At 45.9% G+C, this 15972-nt stretch overlaps 1 protein-coding gene across 1 annotated transcript in view; it reads left to right on the top strand.

Moving 5' to 3' along the window:
• LOC117333265 (monocarboxylate transporter 5-like) overlaps window positions 1-8933 on the top strand; it is a 13740-nt gene extending 4807 nt beyond the window's left edge. Inside the window, exon 4 of the mRNA XM_033892481.1 lies at window positions 8056-8933. Coding sequence (XP_033748372.1) covers window positions 8056-8318 — 263 coding nt within the window. The 3' untranslated portion in view covers window positions 8319-8933. The remainder of the gene's footprint in view (window positions 1-8055) is intronic.
• The last annotated feature ends 7039 nt before the right edge of the window (window positions 8934-15972 follow it).

Genomic DNA, 15972 nt, shown 5'->3' with positions numbered 1-15972 from the left:
ATGGGGGCACCAAAAACAACATTGTTTGCTCCAAAAGGCCTGTTTTCTGTTGTAAAAATTGAAATTAAACCCGCTTTTTTTTCTTCAGAAATCGCCTTCCCCCCATGTATATGGTAGATATTTGTAAATAGTGGGGTTATATTTTGGGGAATAGTGTGGGAGTGTATTGGGGTAGTAAGATGGGGGTTTGTATAATGTGGGGAGTCGTAGTATAGTGGTATGTTTTTAATTGTAGTAGTTAGTGTTGTGGGGTGTAGGAGTGGTAGTTTATGGTAGCCTGGTTTTGGGTGTGTGGGAGTGCGTTTCGTTGTGGGGCGGGTGGGGCGTGTCGTCGTCTCGTCGGTCTTGTGTGTGGTCGAGTGTCTCTTGGTCGTGTCGTCGTCTAGTGGTGGGCGTAGTCGTTGTGTCTTTGGTCCCTTTGGGGTGTCGTGTGTCGTAGTCGTCTTTTTCGTTGTTTCTCTGGTCTCGTCGCGTGTCTGTGTGTTTTGTCGTCTTGGCGTCCTCGTCGTGGTCTTCGCGTGTCGTCCTCGTGTGGTCGTGTGTGTGGTCTCTCTTTGTGGTGTCGTGTGTCGTTGGGGCTGGTCGTCTTTGTCGTCGTCGTGTGTGTCGCGTGCCTTTTTTGGTTTCGTCGTCGTCTCGTGGGGTCGGGTGTCGTCTTGTCTGTGGTCGGTGTCGTCTCGCGTGGTCGTCGTGTGGTCGTCGTCTCGTTTCTTTGTGTGCCCCTCGTCGTGTTCGTGTTTGGTCGTCTCGTGTCTAGGGGGGTTCGTGGGGTGGTCTCGTCGTCTCGTGGGGTCGTCTCTCGTGTCGTGTCGTGTGTTGGTGTTCTTCGTCGTCGTGTCTTTTTGGTGGTTGGTGTTGTGTGTCGTCGTCCCTTGTTCGTCGCTCGTCGTCTGTGTCGTTGGTTCTGTCGTGTGGTCGTCGTGGGTCCTTTGTTCCCTCGTCGTGTGTTTTGTTGTCTGTGGTGTCGTCCTGTGTGGTGGTTTGTCGTTGGTGGGCCCTGTGGTGTCTTTGTCCGGTGCGTGTGTTGGTCTTCGTCCCCCGGGCTTCGTCGTCGTGGTGTCGTGTCTTCGTGGGGTCGTCGTCGTCGTCCCCCTTTGTGTCGTCGTCCTGTGTTTTGTCCCTCTCGTCGTGTGTCGTCCTGTGGGGGTCGTCGTGGTTTGGGGGGTCGTGGTCGTTGTTTGTGGTCGTCTCGTCTGTCTTTTGGGTCCGTGTCTGTTTGGGCTTGGGGTGTCGTCGTGTTGTGTGTCGTCGTGGGTGGTGCTTGTGTGGGTGCTCGGTCGCGTCGTCTCGTCTCGTCTGTGTGTGTGGTCGTCGGTTCGTTTGTAGTGTCGCTGTTTTGTGTGGGCTCTGGGGTGTCGCGTAGTCGTTTCCCTCTCTTGGTGTTTGGGCGTCTCGTGTCGTGTGTCGTTTTTGGTGTGTCGTGTCTCGTCGTCGTCGTGGTGGTGTTGCCGTGGGTCTCTCGTCGTGGTCGCTCTCGTGGTGTCTCGTCTCGTCGTTCGTGGTCTCGTGGTTGGGCTTGTGTCGTCGTTTTCTCGCTTTGGTCGTCTCTGTCTTTTCGTCGTCGTGGTCGTCGTCTCGTGGTGGTCGTTGGGTCTCGTGTGTGGTGTGTGTGTTGGGGCGTCTCGTCGTCCTTGGTTGTTTGTCGGGTGGGCGTCGTTTTGTCTTCGTCGTTTGTCGTCGTCGTCGTGTCTTTTGTCGTGGTGGGTTTTTTGGTCGTCGTGGGCGTGGTGTCGTCGTGTGGTGTTTGGGGGTCGTCTCCTTCTGCTTTGGGCGTCTCTCGCCGTGTGGGTTTCGTGTCGTGTCGTTTGTCGTGTGTCGTGTGGTGGTGGTTGTGTTGTAGTGGTTTGGTCGTGTGTGTGTTGTGTTGGTGTTTGAGTTGTGTGTCGTTCTCGTGGGGGTGGTGTGTGGGGTGGTCTTGTTTTTTGTGGGGTGGTTTCTTGTGTGTGTGTTCGTTTTTGTTTGTCGTTTGTCTGGTGTTGTGTTAGTGGTGGGGTGGTGGGCGTTGTCTGTGTGTTTGTGTGTTGGTTGTGTGTTGTTTTGTGTGGTTTGGGGGTCGCCCCGGGCCCGGGGTGTGTGGTGTTCTGTGGTTTTGTTTTGTCGGTTTGGTTGTGTCGTGTGTCTTGTTCGTTGTGTGTGGTCGTGGTCTCGTGTGGGCGTCGGTCGTAGTTGGTTGTAGTGTCTTTGTTTGTCGTGTGTCGGGTGTGTGTGCTGTGTTGTGTCGTTCGTGTCTTCGTGTCGTGGTGGTCGCGTGTTGTTCGTCTTTTGTCTGTGTGGGTGTTGTTTGGGGTTGTGTTTGTGTGTTGTTTTCCCCTGTCTTTGTTTATCGTGTGTTTTTGGTGTTTGTGTGTGTCGTGGGGTCGTTTGGGTTGTCTGTGTGTGGGTTTGTGTGTGCTCGTTTGTTTTGTTGTGTTGTTGTGTGTGGTTGGGTGTCGTGGGTGGGCGTTATCGTGCTTTCGTGTGGGGGTGTCGTGTGGTTCGTCGTCGGGTCGTGGGGTGTGTGTTTTGTTGGGTGTGTGTGTCGTGGGGCCTGTGTGTTTGTTTGTTTGTGTGGGTGTCTGTGTGGGCGTCGTCGTGTGGTGTTGTTGGGGGTTTTGTGTTTTGTGTCTGTGTGTGTGGGTGTGTGTGTGTGTGTTGTCGGTGGGGGTGTGTTTGGTGTTGGTGTGTTTTGTTGTGTGTTTTTGTGTGGGGTGTCGTGTTTGGGCTTCCCCGGGGGTCGTCGTCGTCGTCCGTCGTCCGTGTCGCTCGTCTCGTGGTTCGCGTCTGTCTCGTCGTTCCCTCGTCGTCGTGTCTCGTGTCTTCGCCTCGTCGTCTGTGTGGTCTCTCGCGTCTCGGGCGTCGTCCTCTCTCGTCCTGGTTTTGTCTTCCCCTTTTGTTGTCGTCGTTTTCGTCGTCCCGTGTCGTCGCGTCTCGTGGTCGCGTCTCTTGGGCGTGTGTCGTCGTCGCTCGTGGGCTCTCTCGTCCGGCGTGCTTCGGCGTGGGCGTCTCGTCCCTCGTCTGTCGTTGTCTCTCGTCTCGTGGTTTGTCGCGTCGTCGTTCGTCGTGTTTGTCGTGTGGTCTCGTGGGCTCGTCGTCTCGTCGTGCTGGCCCCTGGTCTGTGGTCTCGGTCGTGTGGCTGGTTTCGTCCTCGTCGTCGTCTCTCGTCGTGGTCGTCTGGTCGGGGGGTGTCTCGCGTGTGTCGTCGTCGTGGGGCGTGTTGTCGTCTCGTGGTTTTCTGGGCTCTGTCGTGTTCGTCGTCGTCGTGTGGTCCGTCGGGCGTCGTGGTCGTCGTCGTCGTCGTCGTCTGCTGGGTTTGTCGTGGGTGGTCGGGGCTTTCGTCCTGGTTTGTCTCGTCGCGTCGGGTCTCGTGGGTGTCTGTCGTGTGTGTCCTCGTGTCGTGTTTTGTGTGGGGGTTTTTGGGTGTTTCCTCTGGTCTCGTGTCGTGTCGTCGTCTTTGTGTGTTCCCTGGTGTCGTGTCGTGTGGGCGTCGTGTGGTGTCTGTCGTGTCGTCTCGTGTGTCGTGTTTCTGTTCGTGTGTGTGCTGTTGGTCGTCGTCGGTGGTCGTGTCGTGTGTCGCGTCGTCGTGTCGTGCGTGTCGTCTCGTGTGGGGGGGTCTGTCTGTAGTCGTCTCGTCGGTGGTGTTTTTGGCTGTTTGGGGGGTGTCGTCGTGTCTCCCTCTGTCTCTCGTGTTCGTCCCGTGTCTGTGGTGTCTTCGTCGTGGTGTTGGGGTCGTCTCCCTCGTCTGTTTGTCGTCGTCGTCGTGTGGTGTCTCGTCGTCTGGTGGGCGTGTCTCGGGTGGTCGGGTTGGGGCGTCTCGTCTGGTCGTCCTCGTCGTGTGTTTTCCCCCCGTCGTGTGTGTTGGGGGTGTGTGTGGGTTGGTTCGAGTGTGCGTCTTTCTTTTTGTCGTTTGTTGTCTTGTGTGGTGGTCCCTCGTGTGTCTTTCTGGGCGTCTTCGTGTGGTCGTGTGTCGCGTCGTTCGGTTTATCGTGGGTGTTTCTCGTGTCGTGTCGTCGTCTCGTTTCCCCTCGTCGTGTGGTGGTGCTTGTGGGGGGCGTCGTCTGTGTGTTCTCGTCTCGTCGTTGTCCTTGGGCTCGTGTGTGTGGGTTGTTGCTGTCGTTTCTTTGTGTGGTCCTTTGTCTCTGTCTCTCGTCTCGTCTGTCTGGTCGTAGTCGTCTCGTCGGGGCGTCGTCGTCGTCTCTGGTCGTCGTGTGTCGTGTCTTGTGTGGTGGAGGTGCTGTAGTAGTAGTTTTGGGGTCGTGTTTTTGTAGTCGTGTCTGTGTGTGTACCCCTCGTTTGTGGGGTCTCGTCCTCGTCTCGTCGTCGTCGTCGTGGGGCTCGTGCGTGTTGTGGGGGTGGTCCGTCGTGTGGTGGCGTCGTGGTCGTCCCTTTTGTCGTGGTCGTGTCGTCTGTGGTGTCGTCGTGTCGCTGTGTCGTCTTTGTGTGTGGTCGTCTTCGTGCCTGTCGTCTTGTCGTCCCGTGTCTGTCGTCTGGTGGTTGTCTTGGTCGGTGGTTGGGCTGTGTCTCGTGGTCGTCGGGTCAGTCTTTGTCGTGTGGTCGTCGTGTCGCCCTGTTTGGGCGTTTTCGCCGTTTCGTCTTCCGTCGTCGTGGTGGTGGGGTGTTGTGGTTGGTCTTTGTCTTCCTTTTTGTCTTGTCGCGTGGTCCTTTTTGTCGTGTTGTCTCGTCGTCGTCGTCTGTGGTCGTCGCTTTGGGGCTGTCGTCTCGTCGTCTCGTGGGTGGGCCGTGTCTGAGTCGTGTGTGGGTGTGTGTCGTGGTGTCGTCGTCGCCGTGTCGCGTGTGTGGGTTTCGTGTGTCTCTTCGTGGGTCGTGTCTTGGGGCGTCGTCGTCGTCGTCGTCGTGTCGTCCCGTGTGTGGTGGGGGTCCGTGTTATTCCTCGTCTCGTGGGGCGTGTTCGTGTGTCGTGGTTCTTCGTGTGCGTGCGTAGTAGTTCCCTGTCGTGTCTCGCTGCCGTTTCGTGGTTTGTCTGTGGTCGTCGTTTGTTTGTGTGTTGGGAGTAGTTCGTCGTCTGTGTTGTGTTTCTCGTCGTCGTGTGTCGTCTGTTCGTGGGGGGCGTCGTCGTCGTCTTTGCGTCGTTATGGGATCCGGGGCCTGTTCGTCTTCTCGTGTCGTCGTCGTTTGTCGTGTCGCGTGTGTGTCTGTTCGTTTGGGGGGCGTGTGTCCCGTTCGTGTCTTCGTGGTGGTGGTCGTTGGCGTCTCTCGGGTCTCGTTTCCCTCCCGTCGCTGTCGTCGTGTTCGTCGTGTCGTCGTCTGGTCGTCTCGTGTCGTGGTGGGTGTGGGCTGTCCCTTTTTCGTGGCGTCCGTCGTCGTGGTCTTCGTGTCCCGGGGCGTCCGTGTCGTGTTTGTCGTTTTCCCTCGTGTCCGTGTCGTCGTCGTCTCGTGGGTTTGTCGTTCGTCGTGTCGTCGTCGTTTCGTGGGCTTCCCCTCTCGTCGTCGTGTGGTGTCGTGTCGTGCTTGGTCCGTCGTCGTGGTCGCGTCCGGGGGTCGTCGTAGTTCGGGTTTTCTGGGCTCTGCTCTCGTCGTGTCGTCGGGTCGTCGTGGTTTGTCCTTCGTGTGGTGTGTCGTCCCGCCTTCGTGTCGCGTCGGTGGGCGTCTCCCTCTCGGGTCGTTCGGGGGGTCGTCGCGTCCCTGTGTCCGTCGTCGTGTCGTCTCGTCCGTGTCGTCGCGCGTGGTCCCTCGTCGTGTCGTCGTCTGGTTTGCCCTCGTCGTCGCGTCTGGTCGTCGGGTCGTTTGGGCGGGCTTCGTGTCGTCGTCGTCGTGTGCGTGGTCCTCGTCCCTCGTCTCGTCGTTTTTCCCTTCGCGTCGTCGTCGTGTCCTCGCGTGGTCGTCCGGGCGTGGGTTTTGTCGGGGTCGTCTTGTCGTGGTTTCTCGTCGTGTGCTCGGCTTTGGGCGTCGTCGTTGTCGTGTCGCGTCGTCGTCGTCGTTGGGCTTTCCCCTGGGCCGTCGTCTCGTCGTCGTCCTCGGTCGTCGGGGGCTCTCCGTCGTGCTCCGGTCGTCGTCGTCCGTCGCGTCGTGTGTGTGTGTTGCGTGTGTCGGTCGTCTGTGTCGTTCGTGTGGGTGTGTCGTGGTGGGCGTGTTTGTGTGTGTGTGCTCGTCTTTGGTGCGTCGTCGTGTTGTGTTGCCTTTGGGTTGTGGTTGTTTTGGGGGGGGGTGTGTTATGTGTCCGGGGTCGTGTGTGTGTTGTGTGTTGTGGGGGTGGGTGGTGCCTGTGTTGTCGTGTGTGTGTGGTTGGGGGTTTTTTGGTGTCGTAGTTTGTGTGTTGTGTTGGTTTTTGTGGTGGTTGTGGCGTGGTTTGCGGGGTTGTATTGGTGTTGTTTTTTCGCGTTCCTGTGGTCCGTTCCTTTTTTTTTTTGTCGTTTTTTTCTGTCGTGGCGCCGTCCTTTTGTTTTGTCCCTCTTCGGTTTTGCTTTTTTCGGTTGTCCGCTCTCTTTCCGTTGGGCCCGCTCTGCCGGGGGGGGGGGGGGGGGGGGGGGGGGGGGGGGGGGGGGGGGGGGGGGGGGGGGGGGGGGGGGGGGGGGGGGGGGGGGGGGGGGGGGGGGGGGGGGGGGGGGGGGGGGGGGGGGGGGGGGGGGGGGGGGGGGGGGGGGGGGGTTTTTTTTTTTTTTTTTTTTTTTTTTTTTTTTTTTTTTTTTTTTTTTTTTTTTTTTTTTTTTTTTTTTTTTTTTTTTTTTTTTTTTTTTTTTTTTTTTTTTTTTTTTTTTTTTTTTTTTTTTTTTTTTTTTTTTTTTTTTTTTTTTTTTCCCCGGGAAAACCCCCCCCCCCCCCCCCCCCCCCTTTTTTTTTTTTTTTTTTTTTTTTTTTTTTTTTTTTTTTCCTTTTTTTTTTTTTTTTTTTTTTCCCCCCCCCCCCCCCCCCCCGGGGGGGGGGGGGGGGGGTTTTTTTTTTTTTGTTCCCCCTTTTTTTTTTTCCCCCCTTTTTTTTTTTTTCTTTACCCCCCGGGGGGGGGAAAAATTTTTTTTTTTTTTTGTCCCCGTGTTTCCCTTTTTTCCCAGGGGTTTAAATTTTTTTTTTTGTTTTTTTTTTTTTTTTTTTTTTTCCCCACCCTTTTTTTGAAAAAAGGGGGGTTTTTTTTAAAAAATTACAAAACGTCTCGTCGTCCGTGGTCGTCCGTCGTCGTCGCGTGCCCGTCGCGTGTCGTCGTGGTCGTCGTGGTCGTCGTTCGTCGTTCTGTCGTGGTCGTCGTCGTGTCGTCGTCGTCTCGTGGTCTCCTCCGTCGTCTTGTCGTCGTCGTCGTGGTCGTGTCGTGCTGTCGTCGTCGTGGTCGTCTTCGCGTCGTGGTCGTCGTTGTCGTCGTCTTTCTTTCGTCGTCTCGTCGTCGTCGCCCTTCGGTTCGTCCGTCGTCGTGGTCGTCGTCCGTCGTCGTCGTGTCGTCGTGGTCGTCGTGTCGTCGTGGTCGTCGTCGTGTCGGGGTCGTCGTGGTCGTCGTCGTCGTCGTGGTCGTCGTCGTAGTCGTCGTCGTCGTCGTCTCGTGTGTCGTCGTCGTTGTCTTCGCTCGTCGTCCGTAGTCGTGTCGTGGTCGTGGTCGTTCGTGTCGTCGTCGTCGTAGTCGTCGTCGTCGTCGTCGTAGTATAGTCGTCGTAGTAGTAGTGGTATTTGGTAGTGGTAGTAGTGGTAGTGGTAGTAGTAGTGGTAGTGGTAGTAGTAGTAGTAGTAGTAGTAGTGGTAGTAGTAGTAGTAGTAATAGTAGTAGTAGTAGTAGTGGTAGTAGTAGTGGTCGTTGTTGCAGTGGTAGTAATTGTTGTTGTTATTTTACGGCGATTCCATATGTGGATCAAGTTAACATAATATATATATATTTTTTTTTTCAAAATGTTTTTATTTTCCTTTTGATACAAAGTATAGCGACAGTAATGCAACATATATTACAGGAATATTGTCCGACATAATCTATTACAGGAATATTGTCCGACATAATCTATTACAGGAATATTGTCCGACATAATCTTTTACACGAATATTGTCCGACATAATCTATTACAGGAATATTGTCCGACATAATCTCTTACAGGAATATTGTCCGACATAATCTATTACAGGAATATTGTCCGACATAATCTATTACAGGAATATTGTCCGACGTGAGTGGTCATTACAACCTGGCCTTCTACTTCGGTGGTGTCACTCTAGGACTTGGGGGCTTAGTTTGCCTTCCACTCAGGTGGATTTCGGAATGGGAGAAACGGCGGAGCAGCAATTTCAACATATCTGCTACGGAAAGTGTTGACCAACTTGAGAACAAAACCGTGCAACCCCTATCCATCAAGGCAAGGTCATCCGTATACATAATATCACAAACTTGGCGTCAAAATGGATTCAACATGGAATAAGGAAATGTGTTGAAATACCTGGTTCACATGTAATTATTTATGAATTATGGATGTCGACCGTTGGTGAAGTCTATATTCAACAACCTATTAGAATCAAATATTAGCCGACGACAACTGGTATGGATGTGACTAGTTATTTTGACGGTTGATATTTTCAGTTGCTTTTAATTTGCTTTTTTTTCTAAGGCAGAGAAAATCACATACAAATATGAACATAGTACACATAACTCATTGCATAACATAGTGCAGATAACGCATTCATTGTGATGGAACTCCGACAATTAAATCCATTGAACAAATACACTGTATAAATTTCGTTTCCGTTTACTTAGAATGTTTGTTTTACGTATCTGATATATATTTTGTAATTAAAATTTTGCATTAAATCCTCTTTAAAGAATGCGACATATGGTAGTCACAATCTACACACCGAAAAGTCGCTTGCAGGTATTATGGTAAATACACATCTAATACTTCGGTATAATCATTGGATATAGTGTACCTTGGTGTACCTGTTTAAATATTTTTCGGCATAGCCGTATAATATTCTTTTGGCCCCGGATATGACGCGACAGGTGGCGTTACTGGTCAAGATGAAGTACAATGTAGCGGTAGATGCAAAATGCAGATATGCAGTTAAAAACGAAACAAAGTTAAGATTGAATGCAAGCTGAATAAGTGGATGTATCTTTTCAAACGACACATTAATAAAATTATATTCCTGATTCAAATGCAGTCTTATTATCACCAAATATGATTCAAACCGATATGATTTTGTTATCCGTGCTGAAATGCATTACAGTGTAGTTCGTTAATTTATTTCAACAGCAGATTTACATTATAATCAACAGCATTAAAACTATGCCGTTTATCTTTTTAAAGATATTTCTTGTTAATACATGTATCTTGAATCAATAACTATTTAAAACTCGGAAATGGATTATAAAGAGTAGGATGAGCTTTTGATCGTGTATGGCATCGGGGACTTATTACTAAGTTAAAATCATATGGTTTTACTGGTGAACTTATAAAATGGCTTGAAAATTATCTTTCAAATCGTAAGCAGAAAGTCTTTATAAACAATTCATTTTCATCTCTTAGTACGATTAAAGCAGGGGTGCCTCAAGGCTCGATTCTAGGACCTCTTCTATTTCTGATATACATAAATGATATAGCCGATTTTCTTGAATCAGTTTCTAGACTCTTTGCAGATGATACTTCTCTTTTAGTTTCCTCCCACTCCTGTCAAGAGATAGAGCAAATACTTAACAGAGATCTTGAAGTATTGAACCACCTGGGCTAAAACATGGTTAGTTACGTTTAACCCTAATAAAACCGAAATGATTTTCATATCTAATTCAAACGAAATTGAAGCAGACCTTGATATTGTTTTTGATGGAATTTTTGTAAATTTTACCGAGACTCATCGGCATCTTGGTGTATTAATCAGTTCATCTGCTAAATGGGGAGATCATGTTAATTCTATATATAACTCCGCTATGAAAAAGATCAATATGTTAAGGAAATTGAAATTCATATTAAAACGAGATGCTCTACATAGAATTTACAAAACTTTTATTTTACCTATTTTAGAATACGCATGTGAACTTTGGGACGGGTGTTCAATATCAGGCTCTATAAAATTAGAATTAGTCCAACGTGAGGTAGCACGAATTATCACTGGTTTACCATCATATGTAAATGTTTCAGCTTTATACTCGGAAACGAGCCTTGAGACACTCTCTGAGAGAAGAAAACGAAGAAAATTAAGTCTATTCTACAAAATGGATAGGAACTTAACTCCACATTATCTTAATTCTCTTCTTCCTCCAAATGTCGGCGATACTAACAACTACATCTTACGAACTAACAATAATTACAGAATTCCCCACTACAGACTCTCCCTTACTACCTCCTCCTTTATACCTTCATCTCTACACATGTGGAATGACCTGGATGAATCTACTAGATCATCTCCTTCCTTGGCAACTTTAAAAAAAGTATATCCAGGTCTGATGAAGATAAATACCCAACATTTTATAATTTTGGTGACAGAAAGACAAATATTATCCATACTAAATTACGACATAGATGCAGTGCATTGAATTATGATTTGTTCCGTGTAAATCTCATAAATAGTCCAGATTGTAGTTGTGGAAATCGTTGCGAGAGTGCCTATCATTATTTCTTTGAATGTGAAAATTATGTAAATTGCAGAGGCATTTTATTTGACAATTTAAGAAACTTAAATATTAATATAACATTGAATACTTTATTGCATGGTAACAATCTGTATGCCGATAATGTAAATCTAAATATTTTCAGACATGTGCATTATTTTATAAAGTCCAGCAAAAGATTTTAAGATATACATTCGTACTATATATACATGTATATAATGTGTTATATTTCATTAATATTGTCAAGGCCAATAGATATTATATTGTATTTAGGAGAGGGCGTCAATAAGTTGACATAACTTGTGCCTTATCCTTTTGTTCACTTAATTGACAATAAAATATGTTTAAACTGTATTTATATGGTGAAATGTCTGAATGGTCTGGTATGTCAAAAAAAGGTCAATGTTTTGATGTGTTTTCTATCCATATGACGTTATTAAGTAGTTGAAAACATACACTAAAGTGCCGACCAGAGGAGTGGTCAGCTTTTCTCCTGATTTTCACAATTACTGGACTTGTGATGTGTTTGTCCGTCCATTTCAGATTTAAAGGGAACAACCAAACCAATTGAAAAATAGACTTTTGAAACATCCCCTGTGTATAGAAAGTTCAGCCAGGGATAACATGTCTGGCAGCCACTGATTGGCCAGTATATTATGAAGTTACAAAATAGATATGAAATTCACCCATTTTCAAAATGGCTACCCTTGAAAACAATTGAGCTGAAGGACCCAACTTTTTTTGATAACGTGTTATATGAGACCCTAAACTTTTGTTATAAACCATAATTGCCATATTGAATTCAACAATTTTCATGGTTTACTCCAAAACGTTAACACTTAAGTCTAAGGAAAAACAGTTGGTTGGTTGGTCCCTAAAAATGCCAATGAAACTTCAGAAACCTTCTAATCAACAATATGGCACATATCAAGGGATTCATAGTTTAAAAGGCGTGTGTTCACCTGTGTGTGTTATCCTATATCGTACGAGATATAGACAGTGTCGTGAAAAATTACGATGGCCAAAAATGGACTGCCAAAACAGTATTACAAGTAGCATGTTTCGTCAGTAATATATGTACCTACACATTTTGTGTCAAAAACCAATAACTATTATAAATAGTAGATGTATTTGTACACTTGTCGTGTAGTTAGTAGAAGGGTTTTCACATATATACGTACATTTGATGTACAAACCACTACATTACTTTATTCTAAAGTTGAGTGTTATGCGGACGTATTTTGACTTTGCCCGAGAAGAATGTAAACTAAAACTATCCACCTCGTTCCGTGTACCTGTTGTGAAGATAAGTTCCTAAACGAATATGATCAATTTTATGTGATTGTTTAGGGATATGAAATGAAGTAACTTTCAATAAGCATAATGATATAGTTTCAGCCAGAACACCCACTTTTAGTCCGCCTATGCCTGTGTATCGCAATATATACTTATCTTTTTTTTTTAATCTAAATATAATAATTGAATCTTCAATAATGTATGTATTATTGTGATAATATGTAATTAATTGTGAGAGGAAGCACTCTTTCGTGGTCTGCTACACACGCGTTTCTTCTCCGGTTGTGTATATACAAAATTTTACTTCCGGTATTGCGCATCGGAAATCTTTATATTTTTACACGCTAGAAAATCTTATCCTCTGGTTTGGTAACCTATTATAACTTAATTTTGCTATAATCGTGATTTTGTAAGCTTCTAACATCGTTTTTATTAGAATATAAGTAACATTTTCTATGTCTCGTAGTCCCGCGATTTACGATCCCTTCGAGCCTCTCGGACTTTTTCATACTGCGTAGCGATGTAAACAAATGGTGGCCCAGTTGTGTTTTCCCCTGGGACACAACAAAATTTTCGATAGGGTAAGGAACATCCAATCATTTTGAATCAAGCCAAAATTCTAATATGTATATTGGAATCCCAGATAAACGTTCACTTTCAAAAATTCTGTGTTACTGTACAGACCACGTAGGTTGCTGCTTTGAAAGTCGGCAGCTTCAAAACTCTATCTTTAAAAGGTTACAGTAACGATATGTTTTAGACCCGAAAAATCTTTTATAATATCATCATGGCAGAAATTAATATCAGGAATTTTCTAAATATACCAAACGATGTTGTTCTCAGCGAGGAAACAGTTTCAAGACTTCGGGACATTGTTAAAAATTCTGCATCTTTAGGCCAGGCATTGTTCTGTATTCGCCTGGACTGTGCCGCATTTTGTGATGGGTGTTATTTCTGTGACAACTCAAAAAACACAGCGTAATTTTGGACATCACCTTATTATGAACTCTCACTAAATAAGAATTTCGGCATTTTGGACATTAATACAAAATAAGATAATAGCACTTATGGCAATAAACCATATAGTGCCGTTATCAGAGGGCACATGAATTATTGGTGTTGTGCAACCTGACGCCTATTTGGCGAAAGTGATAATCGAGTTATCTCCCTTGTTAAAGGAAGAAAACTTTGTGAAGATCAGCCAGAGAGTTATCAGGCTAAGTTTATCAAAAATTTACTTGCTTAAATACTTTATTTCTTCACCCTCCCATAATCCCTCCCCTTTAGGATAGGATCTGTGTTCTGCTGTTGTTTTTTCTTTTTGTTATAGCGGTGGTGTGAGAAGGCAGGATAGTCACAGCTCCTGACCCCTTTTCGACGACGGATTCACAGCCCCAATTGAAATCTATGCCTTAGTGACGAGTATTGTGACGAACTTCTATTCCTTATTGACGATTATTGTGACCTGCTTCAAATGGCGGATTTCGCGTTATAAACTTTCAGAAGTCAATTTGACTTGTTCAGATTTCGCGGAACGGCAGATTTCGCGGTACAAGCATTTATTGGTGATTATTGAGTTATTGATTGATATTGATTGATGTATATTGCGCATATTGATGCGAATCAGTGATATCTGTTTCCCAGTATCTACTAATCAGTATTGTCATCTGATTGATTTGTAGTCAGCTGAAATCTGTTTCCCAGGATCAGCTGATTAATTGATTTGAATTGTATTGTTTAATTGGTTGAGAACTGTTTCCCAGAATCAATCGATTAATTTGTTTGATTGAAATTTATTGTTGGCGTGCCATTATGGTCTATTGACAGACCGGCCGCCATATCTTGGCAATAAAGCTGTGACCATAAATCCAAATTTAAATTGTTTGTGATATGTGCATCTATTGATAACTTTGGATTCATCATCATTTTGGACTTCAGTTAAAACAACCAACATCTTTTATAATTTACCAAAATGGAGTCAATGGACACGGACATGAGAAAGGTAGAGACATGGGCTATTCAAAAAAAGATCACCATGGAGTCTCTAAAAATATTATTTGGCCTTGGCTTCCAATCTATGGAAGCGCTTTCCTGTCTAAGTCCAGAAGATTTGTCAAAAGTTAAAATACCTGTAGGACAGGCAAATTAATAATTAAGGCGGTGAAGCAGACCTTCATCCCGGAGCAAGCCCAACAACCCGGCAAACAAGCGTCTGACCAGGAAGAGGACAATGACCAAGATCCTAACAGTGATCATGATGACCTTTCCCAGGATCAGGACATTCTCGCGAGGGAAGTCCTATCCAACCTTCGCAGAGCACGAGGACAGCAGGGAGGTGGAGCAGCAAGACAAGAGACACCAGCACAGATATTGCAAGGTGGGTACTCATGGCAAGATCCCCAGGCCCACCTAAAATCTCTCAATCAGACTCGTGATGGTGGGTGTTTGGACATCATTGATTTTGTTAATGGGGGGTTGCAGACTGAGGGGATTGTGACTGAAAATGATGATTTTCAATTTGTATATAAAACTGGACCACTTAAACCCAAACTTGAAAATATATCTCTGACTCAGTGGTCCAATGCAAATTTGGCAATTTTGTATAAATTAGTCCAGGATGGTATTTTACCCAAAGATAATGTGTTTGACTATCTGTCACACACATCCAGAATCTATCGAATGATATCATCGCATGAGATGGTGTCCGTCTTTCTGTACGATAGAGAGTATAGGCGCCTTCAACATGCACACAAATTCCGTTGGGGCACTGTGGTGTCCCACCTATCAGATGACTTTTTACCACTCAGACATTCTCAGCCTTCTCAGTCAGCAACACAGAAGAAAAACATTTCTTCTAATTCAAGCTCAGCAAAATTTGCTAATTTTACTCCCCAGGGAAAGGAGATCTGCAAAAAATTTAATTCAAAAGGGGGTTGTCTGAGCCAATCATGCAAATATGAACATGTATGTTCTATGCCAGGCTGCTTTGCTGCGCATGAAAGGGGTAACCATGCTTCAAAAAACTAGTTAAAGTTAAACCCTCACCAAGTTTGAACTTCACAGCCTGGGAAAATGAATTAAAAAATGATGTAGACAAGAATTATATCCTAAATGGAATAAAAAATGGTTTTGACATAATTGATCCTTCATCAAACCCTACCCCGGTCCTTTTAAAAAAAAACACCCATCTGCAAGAATTTCGGGCCCACTACTGTATATCAGAAAGCAACAGACCAAATTTTGACAGAGATTGAAAATGGGAACTATGTTGAAGTTCCAAACCCACCAAAGGTCATAAGCCCTATGGGGGTCATACCAAAACCTGATGGGGGTGTCAGGTTGATACATGACTGTAGTAGACCTGAAGGATCAGCAGTAAATGATTATGTTACCGACATTCCCAAGCACAAGTTTAGTACTGTTGATTCCGCTGCAAAACTAGTCTCACCAGACTGTTATATGGCAAAAGTAGATCTTAAAAGTGCTTACCGGGTAGTCCCAATTAGTCGAAAAAGTCAGATGGTAACAGGCATTCATTGGGAATTTAAAGATGGTACTCGTTACTTTATAGATCAAATATTACCATTTGGCTCTCGTTTAGCACCTAGTATCTTTCATAGACTTTCCCAGGCTGTGGTTCGTATCATGAACCGTAAGGGTTTTCGTAACATAGTAGCATACTTGGACGTCTTCTTTATCTGTGAATTATCTAAGGAACAATGCATGTATACCTTGAATACCTTATTATACCTCTTACGAAGATTGGGATTCATGATTAGCTGGAATAAAGTTGTCGATCCATCCCGCACTTTAACTTTTCTGGGTATTGAGATAGATTCCCATGAAATGCATCTAAGGCTTCCTAACGAGAAGCTTCAAGCACTTAAGTCAGATCTGAACATTTTCAGTTCTCGTCGTCGTGCTACCAAAACGCAACTGCAATATTTAGTAGGCAAATTAAACTGGGCATCATCAGTAGTGTATGGCGGGTGAGTTTTCCTTCGCAGACTGATAAATGCTATCTGCACCCTCAAAAAAGATTCTCATAAACTCCGGTTTAATGCAGACGTCCTCCGGGACTTAGCTTGGTGGCATACCTTCCATCAAACCTTTAACGGTAAATCCCTCTTATTAAACAAAGTCCTGTTACAAATATATACACAGATGCTTGTAATGAA

This window comes from Pecten maximus, chromosome 8 (genome assembly GCF_902652985.1).
Source record: "Pecten maximus chromosome 8, xPecMax1.1, whole genome shotgun sequence".
Lineage (NCBI taxonomy): Eukaryota > Metazoa > Mollusca > Bivalvia > Pectinida > Pectinidae > Pecten > Pecten maximus.
Note: the sequence above shows the minus strand (reverse complement) of the source record. Positions and strands in the feature narration are given on the sequence as shown.